General features: G+C 41.4%; 1 protein-coding gene across 1 annotated transcript; it reads left to right on the top strand.

Annotated features, from left to right (window-relative positions):
* Positions 1-1,508: 1,508 nt before the first annotated feature.
* LOC140992245 (cullin-5-like) lies at positions 1,509-17,476 on the top strand. The gene is made up of 19 exons (XM_073462540.1): positions 1,509-1,621; positions 4,091-4,200; positions 5,905-6,004; positions 6,694-6,870; positions 7,500-7,641; positions 8,218-8,363; positions 8,532-8,612; positions 8,735-8,828; positions 8,946-9,076; positions 9,386-9,493; positions 9,720-9,784; positions 9,912-10,044; positions 10,130-10,261; positions 10,487-10,610; positions 10,734-10,909; positions 11,346-11,507; positions 11,712-11,830; positions 12,082-12,205; positions 13,309-17,476. Exons 1-19 carry the CDS (start codon positions 1,598-1,600, stop codon positions 13,501-13,503), a joined length of 2,343 nt encoding a protein of 780 aa, XP_073318641.1. The 5' UTR covers positions 1,509-1,597; the 3' UTR covers positions 13,504-17,476.
* Positions 17,477-17,495: the final 19 nt, after the last annotated feature.

Genomic DNA, 17,495 nt, shown 5'->3' with positions numbered 1-17,495 from the left:
CCTTGTGGAGATTTTTTGTGTCATTGTGGAGGTTTTGAGTCTCTTTGTGGAGGTTTTGAGTCTCTTTGTGGAGGGTTTGAGTGTCATTGTGGAGGTTTTTTGTCTCTTTGTGGAGGTTTTTGTGTCATTGTGGAGGTTTTGAGTCTCTTTGTGGAGGGTTTGAGTGTCTTTGTCTGTCATTCTGTGATCCTGATAATATAAACACATCTTCACACACACTTTCACTGAGAAGTTGTTTCCGGTCATTAGCACAGGAAACAACCTCCCCCTAGAGATATTACCGTTCTTCTGTGATGATAATTGTGTTGACGATGAGGATTGTGGTGAAATTCTTGATTACGTTTCCAAACGCAATGTGTTTAAACTCCCACTGAAGATATCAGCAGTAAACGTCTCTGCGACGATGAAATAAGTAAGATAAAGTTCAACCAAAAAGGAAAAATTCAGTCTTTATCTACTCACCCCCATGCTGATGGAAAGTCAGGTGAAGTTTTGTTGTCCGCAAAACATTTCTGGAGCGTCAAAGCAAGACTGTTGCAGCATTCTCCTAAAAAACTGAAGTAAAATAAACCAACAGAAAATAATATAAAATGGCTCCTTACAGCTTGTCCAGAAGCCCAGAGACAAAACAAAAGTGATTTGAAAAGAAATCATTCACAACCTTTTTTAAGCCAAAATCCTCAATGTAGCTGCTACGATGAAAGCATCGGGTGTTGGTGACGTGTGTAGTTCACACAAGACTAGATGATATTTTACTTAACTTAAGACAAACTGTTGACTTGGAAACTTATCTTTTAAATTAAAAAGATACATTTCAGTGATTTTATCTAATTTGCTGGCGTATTTTACTGGTTTTAATTTGTTGTTTATTATTTTGGATTTTAATGTTGTTCTTGTATATTTGATAACTTTGGTATTTTCTATGTAAATCACCTTGTACTTTGGTTTGATTGGTCGATTAATTGATTGATTGAAATATTTATTTCAAATATGTTAAGAACAAGAAAGGACAGACAAGAAAAACAGTTCAAAAACAAATAACACAAAATAAATAAAAAGCTTAGTGGACAGAAAAAAATATATATTTACAGACAATGAAAAGCATAAAGAAAAAGAAAATGTCAAAGACTTAGTGACATTGTTTACATATTCGAAAAGGAGTAAGTATAATGTTATTTAATCCTGTCTCTTCTCCATAAGTCATTGAATGATAATCAACAAGCTTACTTAATGGTCTAAAGCTATACTCTAATTAATTTTCCTGAACTTGTCTAAATATATAACAGATTATCTTAAACATTTGTCACGCAAAAATATAAATTAATTACTGATATACTATCCTTATCAAAAATATGAATTAATTATTTACATATTTCTGTAAATCTTACTGACCATTTATATTTTTGTATGAGTATAATATATATAATATACAGTATGTCATCATTATTATTATTATTATTATTATTATTATTATTATTATTATAAAAATGATGGTTTTTAGCCACAAAACAGTGATTCTCAGGGTGCATGATGACCTCATCATGAGCCAGCTGTAGCACGTCTCGCGAGATTCTGCGAGGTGATAAGTTGAAGAAACATGGCGACGTCTAATTTGTTAAAGGTAAGAAGCGCTTGAATTTACCGAATTTCCGACATTTGTTCGCAGATGTGAGTCCTCCACTCGCAAACACAACGCGGCCTCGTGTTTCCTCTGCGAGGGGACACGTGTTTGTGCGTTAACAGTGTAAATACATTCAATAAATGCACAAATAGCAGCGCCTGAAGTCACAGCTGCCACCGTTGTCGTTGTTGAAGTCCGGTGAAACCCCGAACCCAGTCCTGGATCCAGAGCACGGGGTCGGTCCGGAGGGTAAACGAACCCGGACACATGATCCCGTCCTCGTCCTCCCCCGCGACTGTAAAGTTATCTCTCCTAGCTAACTGCTGCTAACGTGTTAGCTCCTGTGTTTTGGCTAGCGAGCCCAGACGGTAAACCGATCTCCTCCAGACGAACCTGCCGAACATACTTGTACCGAGTCCACAAGGCCCCGTTAGGTGTCATCTGTCCGAGCGGCAGAGCAGTTCACGACTCTGCTGTCCGGACGGTTCAGGTCGTGGTTGAACGTAATTAGCCGGTGAGATAACTAGCTTACAGTCAGGTAGCTTTTTATGCTAGCAGGTGAAGTAGCTTTGACAGGCGGCCCGCCCCCCACCTGGACCCGGCTCACCTGGACCCGGCTCACCTGGACCCGCCCCCCACCTGGACCCGGCTCACCTGGACCCGGCTCACCTGGACCCGCCCCCCACCTGGACCCGGCCCACCTGGACCCGGCCCACCTGGACCCGGCTCACCTGGACCCGGCTCACCTGGACCCGGCTCACCTGGACCCGGCCCACCTGGACCCGGCTCACCTGTCAGCCAGCTTCAGGAGGTGGACACAGACCCACAGTGTGAAGAAGAAGGAGAAGAAGCTTTAAAGTAAAAGCTAAAACGAAAATAATCACTAGTTCTGGACACTTTGTTAGGAAGCAAACATGTGTATCGCCTCACAGAGAGGACACACAATCTGTAGTATCAGTACACACAACTGATCCAGCTTGTTTTTGTGGATGTACAATGTTCAGGCTGAGCCTTCGGGCCTGGTCACAGGTGCAGGCAGTTCAAAATAAATCAGGAAACCGCTATAGAAGTGTACATCAGCGAGCCAGACAGTCATTCTTGTGAGGATATTCACGATTATCTCAATTCTCTTCCCATCCCTGAAGCTACACAACAACATATCAAGGTTTTAACTATCATTTTGACCATTCTTGTAGCTGTTGAGCTTGACAATCTGAACTCTAATGGCATGTACCCCTCATACATAACTCATTATTATCAACATTTTAGTCCAAAGTCGAAGCCCAAAGTATTTTGGTACATTGAAGCACATTTGGCAGCGATTACGGCCTTCGAGCCTTACGAGCGCCCCTGCAGATCCTTCAGGTTCTGTCAGGCTGAATAGGCGTGGGGTGAACCTTCAGCCCAGTCTGAGGACCAGTTTTTATTATGGATATCTTTGTACTTTCCTGTGTTCAACTTTCCCTCAACCCCGAGCAGTCTCCCAGTTCCTGCTGCTGAATAACACCTGCAAAGCACGACGCTGCCACCACCTTGCGTCACTGTTGGGATGATTTGCACAGATAATGAGCGGCGCATGGTTTTCTCCAGACACGATGCTTAGAATAGGGCGACATAATTCAATCTTGGTTTTATTAGATGAGAGAACCTCACGATCTGATCTGTGCCTCAAAACGATCCTGTCGCAGGCAGCTCCTTTGACCTCACGACTTTGTTTTTGCATTTTTAACTCTGAGACCTTATAAAACAGGTGTGTGCCTTTCCAAATCATGTCCAATCAGGATCTAAAGGTTTTTTTTACTCACTTGCCACTGTGGCAGCTGTGGCTTCACAAATGTTGAACACTGAGTCAGAATTGCTTTTAAATTTCATAATATACAATGACCTAAATTTCGGTATCTGTCCACAGCTGACATTTACCCTGTATTCGGTGACGGGTGCTATTTTCTTTCCCTGTGTCCAGTCAGTTAAATTTACTACAGGTGGAGTCAAATCAAGGTGTATAAACATCTCAGAGATGAGAAGAGAACTGGGAGGCACCTGAGCTCGATTTCAAGTGTCCGAGCACAGCGTCTGTATCTGAGAGCAATTGAAAACTTTTTAAAGTAAACACATTTCTCTTCTGTCTCTCACGTAATCCAAGCAGTCATTTGATGCAAAGCTCCCATTTAAACCACTTTACCAGAACTGATAGAGACTGGTACAACTTGATAATAGAAGCTATGTTAAGTGTGATATAATTGCTTAAGTTGATGTGAAACTATTTAAAGCTTTTCTGTTGTGGTAACATTTAAAATCTCATTAGCCGACTTGATCCCAGCTGTTGGTCGGACTTCGTTCTTTATGTTCGTCTTTTTGTTTCTCCTGGTCTTCTCTTACTTCCTCTCCTCAAACACCTCCTGTGTCATTGCTGTTTTTCATCCGTCCTCTTCTTCCTCCCACTCCTCCCATCCCGTCCCTCTCCTCCAGAACAAGGGGTCCCTGCAGTTTGAGGACAAGTGGGATCTGATGCGGCCCATCGTTCTCAAGCTGCTCAGACAGGAGGCCGTCACCAAGCAACAGTGGTTCGACTTGTTCTCGTAAGAGATGCTCTCTGCGCTGTCCCTCAGTTCTTTCTTGTCTATTTTCAGGAAGTGGTCCAATGCCGGATAACCACAGCTGCTACAGCACCACTGAACCATTGAACAGTTGCTTTACTCTGAAGGCAGAATGGCGCAACAAGCTGCTCACAGGAGACTATTTTGGTGCATTTCAGCCACACATGCTGCAGACGGGCTTAGATTTTACCAACAGGTGTTGTGCTTCACATAATCCACACAGAATTCCAGACACTTGTAGGTAAACTTGTTCTGGGATGTGTCCAACTCGTAAACTGGGACGGAAAAGTGTTTTGTTTCTGTAGATTAACTGCCACAAATTGATGTACAACCGCGTCTCAGAATAGAAAGCTGCTTCTGCAGCCAAATATTAAGAGTCTCACTTCAAAAACGCCTTGGAGAAGCAATTCTGTCAAAACTGCGTGGTGTAGCGTGGCTGTGTGTGTGTGACTGGTCGCTCACATGTGATTCATGTAAAAAGGAGTGAAGCTTAAGAATATTTTAAATTCTAACGACTGCTGGAAAAACGCGATGTGCAGTGCAAGAGCCGAGCACGTGCCAGCCGGACTGTGCCACAAGAAAATAATGGTTTTGCTGGCGACGCTTTTCTAGCGATGCATCTCGGCGTTGATCGGCACTGAGGGCGGCCATTTTCCCTTTTCTTTGTTACTATTTGATTTATTTCCCCATTAAATAAGATCAGTTGTGGTTTAACAAGTGAGGAATTTGATTTTAAAATGTGTGTACAAGTGAGAAGTGATGTTCCTTTTTTTATTGAGCACAAAGCTGTGATGGAGTTTAGCAGGTGTGAGGAGGATTACATCACGTTGCTGCTATGAAGCATCACAACAATTATTCAAATCGGTGTTCTCAGGACAGAGGGTGCCATGTGCTGTAATCATTGTACAGCCCCTGAGGCAAAATTGTGATTTAAAAAATAAAACCGACTTGACTTTACTGACAAACTTTAAATAACAAAGAGGAAACATGTGGAGAGTCAGAATGGTCAAGAAGAGGAAGTTAGTGATTGTTCTTTTTGGGTCTGAGAAACAGGATGGGAAGAGGAACATGGTTTTGGCGAATGATGATCAAAATAAATGAATGAAACATGGCGAGTTTCTTTCAGTCAGGAGGAGTCTCACACATGTCGGGACAAAACCAGGCAGGTTTCGAAAGTGTATCCACATCGGTGCCAGGCAGCAGTTGGCGGTTTTGGTGTGTTGCCTGACAAACTAAGTTACACGAGTGAGTGAGCAGCTCAGTCTGTCTGTTTCCAGTCTTCTCTCAGTGATCGTGACGTTGGGTTTAAATTTTAACGATGGACACTTCACTTCGTCCTTCTTCTGCTCACACGCTGTCCTCCTCAGTGCCTCGATTCTCTAAAATTTACATTTTGAAACTATTTTAAGCCTCCAGACACTTGAATTCAATTTTGTTTCTAAGAAATATCGCAGGAAATACTGAACTCCATTTGTTGCCAGGCAACATGGGCTTTTTGAAAATGGTGGGAAGTACCAGAACCTCCCCGAGCCTTTTCAGTGGCCGCACTGCACCATCACCTCACTGAAATGAACTGTACTGTAGAGCAGAAATCAGATGCGCTGTTTCAGACTTTGTCATTCACATATAATAAGGAACCTGAATGAACTGTGCTGATATCTCATTTCCTCGTCTTCTGCCCTCCAGAGATGTGCATGCTGTGTGTCTATGGGATGATAAAGGACCTGCAAAAATCCACCAAGCCCTCAAAGAGGACATCTTAGACTTCATTAAACAAGCGCAGGCTGTAAGTAGTGTGTGTGTATGAGTGTGAGACGCTTTCAAACATGCAACCTTTTACCTTAATCTGATTACAGTTTTAAATGTTGGTCTCATGTCTGAATCAGCATCCTGGAGGCACAGCTGCCCTCTGAGATCATTCTAATGTTTTAGGTGTTTTTATATTCGTTTTGAAGTATCACTTTGGAAAAGCCGATGGAAATGGCAACATTTATGCCTTTTTTGAAAAAGAGTTAAAGCTCTTAATGGGAGATGGAGACACCTTTTCTGAATACGTTCTGACGTAGCACATTTAACTCGCATGACTGATCAGCTGTTTCCTGCTCCAACAAAAGCTTCTATTGAGGTAACAACAAAAAATAGCAGCAGATTACATCAGAAATGTCGTATACTTTTATTTTTAACGTTTTCTACATTTTCAGTGTTTGAGATTGGTGCTCTTTTGATTACGACATCTTGTTGCGCCCTCTTCTTCTGCCACCTACGACTTTTCTCACTGAACCAACTCCTAATAATCTCACATCGGTCATGAAATGAAACGAGCATTCATTTCTTTTGCCAGTTTTCTTGAAATTCAGTTCAGATCTGTTATAAATATAGATAGAATCTGGCTACAGACACATGTACAAATTTTCATCATAGTGCTTGACAAGTATTTCTTTGTTGACCTGTCTCTCGTCTAACTTTTGCTTGCAGCGGGTGCTGAGCCACCAGGACGACACAGCGTTGCTAAAGGCCTACATTGTGGAGTGGAGGAAGTTCTTCACGCAGTGCGACATCCTGCCCAAACCCTTCTGTCAGCTGGAGATCACACTGATGGGCAAACAGGGCAGCAACAAGAAGACAAACATGGAGGACAGCATCGTACGCAAGGTGAGAGGAGGAAGTGGGAAAAAAAGTACACAGAAGGAGGACGAATGAGGAGGGATGATGAGATGAAATGAGAGACATAAGATGGAGGAGGACAGTAGATGCACCTGCATCTACTGTCCTCCTCCATCTTGTTGGACAACAACATTTAGCAGAGTAGTTGAGAGAAGGAAGAGGAGAGGTGGGACACAACAAGAACAAATGACCTAAAGTCATAAGCAACTTAAAGAAGTTAACAAGACAGGAGAACATATCAAACGACAGGAGGCAGAAGAGATGAAGAGATTGTGAGATGGAGAGGAGGAAACTGAGGAAAACATTAAATTCATAAATTATCAGTGCTGAAGTGAGTCAACACTGGAAAGTTCCCCGGAGTTTGAGGTCAGTTAGCCTAAAAATCCTCCTATTGGAGAACAACTTAGTGTGATTCATGTCACTAACTCAACAGGAAAATGATTTCATGTTAAGAAAACCTTCTGTGGATTTGACTCAGCGGGCAGATGGAAGAAGTTTTGTTAAAATGATTTTGTAAATAAATTTCACTCAAGTATTCTTGGATGGCAGGAAGTTTAACATGATAATTGATCAACTTGATGCACGTTTATTACCATCCTTTATCTTAAATCTTCTAGCTGATGTTGGACACGTGGAACGAGTCGATCTTTTCCAACATTAAGAGTCGCCTGCAGGACAGCGCCATGAAGCTGGTGCACGCCGAGAGGCAGGGCGAGGCCTTTGACTCGCAGCTCGTTATAGGTGTACGAGAGTCGTACGGTAAGACAGAAAGAAAACACGAACGAACATGAATTGGTTAAGTGATTTAAAATGTTTGAATTTTTGAAATTAAACTCGTACTTCTGCACTTCAGCTGTAAATATTCAGGTTCAAATTCAAATTAATCAACTATTTTGCTAACTGATTAATTTGTTTGAGTTATTTTTTAAGAAAGAAGTCAAAACTCTCTGATTGCAGCTGCTTAAACGTGAATATTTTCTGTTTTCTTTCCTCCTCTGTGTCAGTAAACTGAATATTTTTGGGTTGTGGACAATTGAGGTCGCCATCTTGGGCTTTGAGAAACACTGATCAACACTTGTTGTTACCTTTTTCTGACATTTTCTAGACCAAACAACAAAAATTGGTCAACAAAATGAACATTAGGATAATCAACAATGACAATAACATTTAGTTCTAGCCCAACGTGTCAAGGTGTTTAATAAATACTGTGAGTGTATCAAAACATTTTCTTGTAGACACCGAAAGTAAAAATATGAACCTGAAAATGAGCGTAATGTGGGACCTTTTCGATGAAGCACCACAGTTAACGACCGCTTGCGTCTCATTCTCCGTCAGTGAACCTGTGTTCGAACCCAGAAGACAAGCTGCAGATCTACAGGGATAACTTCGAGAAGGCGTACCTGGACTCCACAGAGAGGTTTTACAGAACACAGGCACCGTCCTACCTGCAACAGAACGGCGTCCAGAACTACATGAAATATGTGAGCAGCAAGAATAGTGATTATTAAAGTATACGGTTTCTTTAGATGTAAAAACGATGCAACTGAGGATTTTTCTGATGAACGGAGGACTGCTGTTAATGTTCTCAGTGCTCAGTGTTTGGATTCGATTCTTATAATCTGTGTTTTGTGTTAATGTTTTCCCTGCAGGCAGATGCAAAGCTGAGAGAAGAAGAGAAAAGAGCACTTAGATATTTAGAGACGCGTCGTGAATGTAACTCTGTCCAAGCAGTAAGTGTCACCATTTAACCAAAACACATCCTGAGACAAAGACTCACTTTAACATTATTTGATGTGTTGTCTTATGTCAGAGTTGTCTTAATGGTGACTCTCTGTTTTCTGTCTTCTCACAGCTTATGGAGTGTTGTGTGAACGCTCTGGTGACCTCGTTCAAAGAAACCATCCTCGCTGAATGTCCAGGGATGATCAAACGCAACGAGACAGACAGTGAGTACCGCTGCACTCCACCTCAGCTACCCACCTGTACAGTCCATGAGTCTGGAAGTGCAGGAGGTTTTGTCCTGTGTGTCACTGATCGTCTTCTCTTTCTTTTCCCCGGAGCAGGGCTGCACTTGATGTTTTCACTGATGGACAAGGTTCCCAGTGGGATCGAGCCAATGCTCAAAGACCTGGAGGATCATATCATCAATGCTGGACTGGCAGACATGGTGGCTGCTGCTGAGACGATCACGAGTGTACGTGCACAAACACACACTTCAACAATTATTTAACACACATCCTCAACCTCGTGTTCAGTTCATGCATGTGGTCATGATAAAACCCAACCTTTTATTTATTTATCATACAAACAGGGAGGGAGTAAAGGAATAAAGAGGTGTTTCAATTCTTGTTGCACTTTCTTTTGGTGTCGAAAGTAATTTTAAGCAACATATTCTCCAAAACACGCAGTGAACAGATGGCTAACAGACCAGAGTTAATATTGGAGAGCATCTTTCACAATGTGTATAATGGGTTCATGTGTGTGTTTGTGTGTGTTTGTGCAGGACTCTGAGAAGTATGTGGAGCAGTTGTTGACTTTGTTTAACCGCTTCAGTAAACTGGTTAAAGAGGCCTTCCAGGACGACCCTCGCTTCCTCACTGCAAGAGATAAGGTATGTTTTAGTCCAAAGAGCTGCACAAACTAACAAAATATAATCTGACACCTTAAAGGTTTTCACAACCAGCTAAATTAAATCATTAATATGATTAAAATGTTTTATATCTCCTCTGTGCCAAAAGCTTATAAGTCTATCAGACATTATTTGCACAAAGTTGAGACTTGTGCTCTGTTCTGATTGGTCGTGATCACCTGTACTCGTTCTCTGTTCCCCTCCGCAGGCTTACAAGGCTGTTGTCAACGACGCCACGATCTTCAAACTGGAGCTGCCGCTGAAACAGAAAGGGTGAGGAGGTGGAACTGACTGTTCTGTCCTTGTAACGCAGGATTGTCTTTTCTGTTTGGTTGAAACTCATCCTGTGTATGTAAATGTGTGTGTGTGTGTGTGTGTGTGTGTGTGTCCTTCCAAACAGTGTGGGTATGAAGACTCAGCCCGAGTCAAAGTGTCCTGAGCTGCTGGCGAACTACTGTGACATGCTGCTGAGGAAAACTCCTCTCAGCAAGAAGCTCAACTCAGAGGAGATCGAGCTCAAACTCAAAGAAGTGGTGAGTCTCTGTCCTGTTTGACGGCTGATTCATCTTCTCCTTCTCTTCTCACTCTGATTGCTTCTTTTATCTTTTCTCCTTGCAGCTCTTGGTGTTGAAGTACGTCCAGAATAAAGACGTGTTCATGCGTTACCACAAAGCTCACCTGACCAGGCGTCTGATTCTGGACATCTCAGCCGACAGTGAGATTGAAGAGAACATGGTGGAGTGGCTCAGAGTGAGTTACACTTATTCTTAAATTACATTCAGACAGACAGTAAATCACAGAGTAAGAGCAAAATTCCTCTAAACTTTGGTGAAAACAGAAATTTATACAAAACAAGTAGTATAGTTATGTTATATAGTTAGTATACTTTTGTTTTTCCATTTAAAATGTATGAAAATAACATGGATACACAGTGAATGAATGTTTCCTGAATGTTTCGTGTGTGTGTGTTTGTAGGAAGTAGGAATGCCTGCTGATTACGTGAACAAGCTGGCCCGGATGTTTCAGGACATCAAGGTTTCAGAGGACCTCAATCAGGTCTTCAAGGAGATGCACAAACACAACAAGCTGGCTCTTCCAGGTAAATTAATTAAATAGTAAACCTCTTTTTCAGTTAAAGTACATACACTGTTTTTCTACCCCTAACATAATTGTTTGTCCTGCTGAAGGAACATTTTAAAGCTGCTGTTTATCCCCCCTGCAGCGGACAGTGTGAACATTAAGATCCTCAATGCCGGAGCCTGGTCACGGAGCAGCGAGAAGGTTTTTGTCTCGCTGCCCACCGAGCTGGAGGACCTGATCCCCGAGGTGGAAGACTTCTACAAGAGGAATCACAGCGGCCGCAAACTCCACTGGCATCACCTCATGTCCAACGGCATCGTGAGTGAGCTGTGAAAGTAGAAAATGCACGAAGAGCCAGTTGTTGTTGTTTTACTTCTTGTATGATGGAATAGTTTTGTTCCTTTCGTTCCTGATCTTTTTCTTCTTTCCTGATCTTTATCTTCTCATCCTCTTCCCCATTTTTCTTCTCACTTCTTTACTGGTTTTTTTTCTTCTGGTCTCTTTAGTCTTTTTCTCATCATCTCATTAGTTTTTCCAAAACTGTTTGACCATCCGATGCTCGTCCAATTCAGATGAGTATACTGGCAGCGTCATAGTGAAGCTGAACTTATTGAATTGAAGAAACAGATCAGAGGGAGCCGGCAGTAATTTTAGCTGCAGGCTGAAAGAGCATCACTGTGTTAGGATCTTGCCAGTAAGAGGCCTCTTCTCATCTCCTCTGCCTTCTCCTGTGTTTGTCCTCCTCTCTGCTCAGATCACCTTTAAGAACGAGGTCGGTCAGTACGATCTGGAGGTGACGACGTTCCAGCTCGCCGTGTTGTTTGCCTGGAACCAGCGACCCCGAGAGAGGATCAGCTTCGAGAACCTCAAACTGGCCACAGAGCTGCCGGACGCAGAGCTACGCCGCACACTCTGGGTCAGACCAACGAAACATTTTGAATTATGGTTCACTGACTTGTAGATTTTAAGGATATGAAGCATTTGAAGATGACATCACAATAAGCAGAAAATACCAGCGTAGGCACTCGCAGATCATTTCAAGTTCTACTGCAGAGCTCAAAGATTTAAAGACAGATGATGTTTGAAATGTTTAAGTTAACTTCCTCTCCTCTCTGTTCAGTCTCTGGTCGCCTTCCCCAAACTGAAGAGACAAGTGTTGTCTTACGACCCTCCAGTCAGCTCGCCCAAAGACTTCACAGACAGCACGCTCTTCTACGTCAACCAGGAGTTCTCACTCATGTATGTTACGGTGTAAATGTATTTCCTGTCTCTCGGATTTTCTTTTCACCCACAGCAAGTTACATTAATTCTCTTAAATACGTTTGTTACTCAGAAGTGTGTAATTTTTGCTCATTGATCCCTGATAATATGTTAAAACTGATGTATACCACTGATATTATGTTAACAGCCTCCTCACCACATACGACTGTTGATCTTAAAACATTTGGGATATTGATCGTCTGTGTCTTTGTGTCTGGTAATTTTCTCAGCAAAAACTCCAAAGTCCAGAAGCGGGGAAAGATCAATCTGATTGGTCGGCTGCAGCTGACCACCGAGCGAATGAGAGAAGAGGAGAACGAAGGAATCGTTCAGCTCAGAATACTCAGGACTCAGGTACGGAAATAACATCAACTGCATGTTGGGCAGCCCAGGAGTGGAGGAGGGTGATCTGTAGCTGAAGTCTTTTTATCCCCCTTATCTCATCATTTCTGTCTTACTTTTTTTATTCAACTTTATATCTTTAAGTTACACAAAGACACATCGCAGTTATTAAATATTTTTAATATACATTCTACTAAACTTCATCCTCTCATCACCTCTATCTGTGGCTCAGTACCATCCACTCCAGAAGCAGCGTTTTTAAGACCATTAGTTGGATAAAAAAAATGAAATAAAATAGAAAACAACAGACAGGCACAACAAACCAAAAAACATCAACAGAAACAGAAAAATTATAATGTTTCTGTGCATCTTTGTTGCTAAAGTTAAAGATTGTAAAGTCGGGAGCCAGACTGTAGCCTCGACACAGAAAATAACAATAACACACTAAATACTCTGAGCAAAGGCACATCAGTGAAGGATTTATACTTGAAATAAAATAAATAAATAAAAATGTAAATAAACAATTTCTAGTAAACCAACTCCGACCAGTAGACGTGGGTTTGATTAAGTTAAAGCTTGAAAGAAGGTAAAGGCATCTGCATTGATATTAGAATAAATATGGGTAAATCCTTCCTCTGATGATTATAAATGACCTGTAACAGCAAACGAGACCATCAGCAAAAAGACCGCTATTTTTATATAGTTATTATTAACGCCTGTGCTCGGGTCCGATCACATGTACCACATATAAATACATTACCTCATCACGATCCATCCTGTGGTCCCTCTGTCACTGGCTTTCAAAACAAATGTACGTGATGCCGGCACGAGATAGGAAAGATCTTTACAATAGCAGGTGGCGTACCGCTTTTGTCCAGAGGGGCCACTTGAATCAACAAAAACAGTAGAGTCTGTGGAGCAGCGGACCTTTCAAAGACTTTGTTAAAGACCTCCAACTGCTTTTAAACTCATAAAGGATCAATAAATCTGTCAAATCTGGAGCCTTCCTAGTGTGTATGAAATTTCAAAATAAAAGACAGTAAAATGAAACCATCCACGATACAGTTTGTTGAGCTTGTAAAGATGTAACATACGTTTTGTTTTTCCTCGTCCAGGAGGCCATCATCCAAATCATGAAGATGAGGAAGAGGATCAGCAACGCCCAGCTGCAGACGGAGCTGGTGGAGATCCTGAAGAACATGTTTCTGCCCCAGAAGAAGATGATCAAGGAGCAGATCGAGTGGCTCATCGAGCACAAGTACATAAAGAGGGACGAGACGGACATCAACACCTTCATCTACATGGCATAGAGCGCTTTCCCGCTCTTGTTTTTTTACTCCTGACCTGCGACAGGTGCTTAAAAACCTGCGAGAGGAGACGGACGAGGACAAAAAGATGTGTTTGAAGAAGAGGAGAGAGGAGGATGAGCGTTTAACAGGAAGTGTGGATATTTTTGTCTTTATTGAGACGTCGAGTCTGTCGAGTCTGTCTGTCTCTGCTGCCCTCTAGTGTCGATCAGAGGAGAGGCACTGCAGCGCGCCGTCTGCCAGCAGCTCAGAAGAAAAACAAAATTAGTGACAATATCAAATTAAATACTTCCTGCCTTACTTTCATCAGCAACAGACTGCAGCGGAGGAGGAGAAGTGAGGGGAGAAGGGGGGACAAGCTGATATCAATCCTTTGCTTTCACTTAATGCCACAGCAGCCATGTTAGCGGCGGCCATTTTGCATCCCTCCTCTAGTACATTTGTCTTATTTCTGAACTGGGAATGCAAAAAACAAGCCGCGAGTGAAAGCTGCGAACACGGGTGGAGAGATCAGTCGGAACTACCGAGGAGTATTTTGCCAAATTGTGTGTGTGTGTGTGTGTGCTTGGGAGCATGGTGTGTATCTGGTATTTTAGATATGTGTGTGTGTGTGTGTGTGTGTGTGCGCACTTTGAACAGCATGCTGCTTTATGATTTTTGTTTGTTGTTTTGGTTCAGTGGAGGATCTGTCACACTTTGTGGTTGTGTCTGGAAAGGTTTAAGACTATTTAAATGCTGTTTTCCTTTTTATCTCCTGTGGCAGGTAAAGTTTGTCGACATGTGAACGAGTGTTGTCTGGAGACCCTCGTCTGTGTTGGGGAACGATGATACTGCAAACTATTTATTGGTGTGTAAAGCTCTGAACATTGTGAGATTAAATACCAGCAGAATGTGTCGAAGAGGGACAAGTCTAGAATAGTGACAGGTGAGACGGATACTAATACTGAATTTTCACCTCGTTAATCCACTTAGTGTCCTTCTTTGCACGATGTGAGCAGAGGAGAACAACAGAAATGTATTTCATTAATGTTTAAAATGAATCAGCTGCTGTTTTTAGGGGTCTTTTCTCCCCGAGGAGACGCTGTCTGAGCTGTAGTCGACTTCATATAGCCATCATGTTGTGTGTTTGAGTGTGTGTGTGTTGCTCTCTTCTCCCTCAAAGATCCAACAGACAACAGAAATGTCACCATGTCACACTTCTCAATCAGAGCAGTCGATCAAAAGACCATTAATGACCAAATATTTTGATAATCAATTAATCGTTTTTAGTAGTTTTCAAGCAAAAATGTCAAACATTTGCTGGTTCCAGCTTCATGAATTTGAGGGTTTTCCGTTTGTCCTTGTCATTAATGACAATAAATAAAAAGTCTTTGGGGTTTTTGGGTTGAAAAAACAAATTACCGATAACCGTTAGTTGCAGCCCGTAGACACTAAAAATATTTAAGTTTTTAAATATTAATTCCTACAGCAGCTCTCCCACATGTTGAGCGCTGACAGTGGAAACGATCTGCTGCAGAAACATTTCTGTAATGAACTAGAGTCAAAACAATATCAGACCAGATACGTCCATTTAAAATCATTGATTTGTTTTGTTGTGATGAGTTTCCTGTTGAGCAGTGAGGAAGAGGAGAGACGACAGCGAATGTGTGATTGATTTTTTTTTTTGTATTTATTCTGTATTTATAACGAATGTTACTTTTTGTCAGTTGAAATGTTTTTGTTTCGTTTTTGGAGAGATTGTTTTTCTTTAGTGTTCATTCATCGAGCTGACACAGTATTTATTTACCGCAACTAAGTTTCGACTTTACTTTGAAGAAAAAAGACATTTTTAGTTTTAATTAAATTAATTTTCCACTTCTAATGATTTGAGTCATACCTGCAGAAATAGATTTTCTTCCTCTGTGACTGCAGAGATGTTGGTGATAATCAGATTTACATTTTACACACTTCTGTTTTTTTTCTTTAAATATCTGCCTTGTTGTACCCGAGATGAAACAATCACGTTATGCAGTTTTATCTCTATGCACAGACCTGGATCAGTCGCTATTTGGAGATAAGTTGCTGTTTTTCAACTTTTAAACGTCCTTGAGTACATGAAGTGAAATGAGTCCCAGTAAATCAGGACTTTTTGAATGTCAGTACTTCGTGTTTTTTCTCTGTGATGAACAGCTTTAACACAGTGAGCTCCTCCTCACTTGATTTTCCCCAACAAATACTCAAAATACTTTGCGTTTGAACTATCCTATCCTCGTGTCTTTGTTGAGACAGTGAAGTGAAAAATCCACCACGAAGCAGTGACTGAATGTTCTGCCTGCTTTGTTGTTTGGTGTATTGTTGAGATTAGTCAGCTGGCCGGTTTTATATTCCCTTACATCAAAATGATTGAAAGCAGCAGAATTAAAGTGCAAGGCATTCTGGGAAATGTAGGTTTTGACCAACATAGGACGGCATAGGTTGAGGTAAACTAGGAACCAGAAAAATTAAATATTTTGAGGTGGCTTTTTCCCTCAGAGGCTCATGTGTCAGTCAGAACACCTGGGACAGATGTTTCCAGATGTTTCGAGGTTTATTATTAATTTGATACGAGATGGGTTCAGCACTTTGTGGAGCTCTGGCAATCACAGAAATGTAGTAAGTGAGGTGAAAAATCTCTGCATGATAACTTTAAGTCTGTAAATCAATTTTTTTTTTAGTCGATTTTGGAAAAGAAACATCTGAAAAAAGTTATGTAAAGTTCGAGGCTACACAAAGAAGTCTGAAGACAGATTCAAAGTAGAAAACTCAAATTAGTATAGTAATAAGTCTATAAATTCAGACTTTCAATGACCAATGTTTAAACAGACTAAATTTAAATTAGCTCACTGAGCTGTTAGCACGGCTGTAGACGTGTTTCCTAAACTTGAATTTCTCTTGCAGACGTTTTTCACAGCTTCACACTGAGTCATCAGCACCTGAAAGTATTTCTGACTGTCAGCTCACAAGCTCTGAATCTTGTTTAAACTTTCTTGAGGCGATAATTGTCGAGCTTCCTGAGCTAATTTTTGTAAATCATGGACTTCAAAATGTATTTTACCCCCTGAGCACCTTTAACTTGTGCATGTGCACCTCTACAGTCTGATGTCGTCCGATACAACAGCCCCCGCCAGTCTATATTCACATAACAAACAACAAAAAACTGAGAACAGCTGACCTTAAAGGCATCATAAAAGCAGACTTTGTGGTACAACAGTTGATTTGGATTGCATTAGATTATACAAGTCTACCTAATTAAGTAGACGGAGTACCATGTGTCCAAGTAATGGGTTCATTCTTTTCAGATATTGACTAATTTAACATGTCGCTATTTTTTATTAATAGTTTGGTGATCATAATATTCAAGTCGAACACTCTGAGTCTGAGCCGACTGCAGAGCTTTAACAACCTGAACAGAAAATATATTTGACATTTTTCAACGTGCAGAGGTGTCATTTCCCTCCATGATAACTTGTGTTGAAGTACCGGCACTGTTCTCATTTTACTGCCCTTTTTATGAGACATATTTTAAATCACGACAAACAGAACACGATGTTATATTCTGTCCAATCACTAATCAGGTGAGCTGGTGAGATTTTCTCAGTCGTGTAATCCTGGTCAGACGTCTGGTTTAACCTCAGAGGCGCTCAAAGTGTTGCGGACAGTGTTTGTCGTGGTTTTATCATTTTGAACCTGCCCATCAGCCCGGCCTGCACAGGTGGGCACATTTACCTGTAGCCTTCTACAACGACAAACTTGAACTAACCACAATCAGTCACAGCCTAAACCAGCTGAATGTTTGCCACTGCATCGAGTTTTAAAGACATTAAACTTTGTGTTGCTGGAGTGGGAGGAGAGTGAGTCGACTACTTTCATGTGCTGCGTTGTTTCGCTTGTTTCAGATATTTTTTAAAGTTGAATAATTTATTTCCTGGCAAAATAAAGACAATTGTAAAGACAGAGATTTTTGTTTTCTCTTTTCT

The sequence above is a fragment of the Pagrus major genome, chromosome 2, assembly GCF_040436345.1.
Source record: "Pagrus major chromosome 2, Pma_NU_1.0".
NCBI classification, from domain to species: Eukaryota; Metazoa; Chordata; class Actinopteri; order Spariformes; family Sparidae; genus Pagrus; species Pagrus major.
Note: the sequence above shows the minus strand (reverse complement) of the source record. Positions and strands in the feature narration are given on the sequence as shown.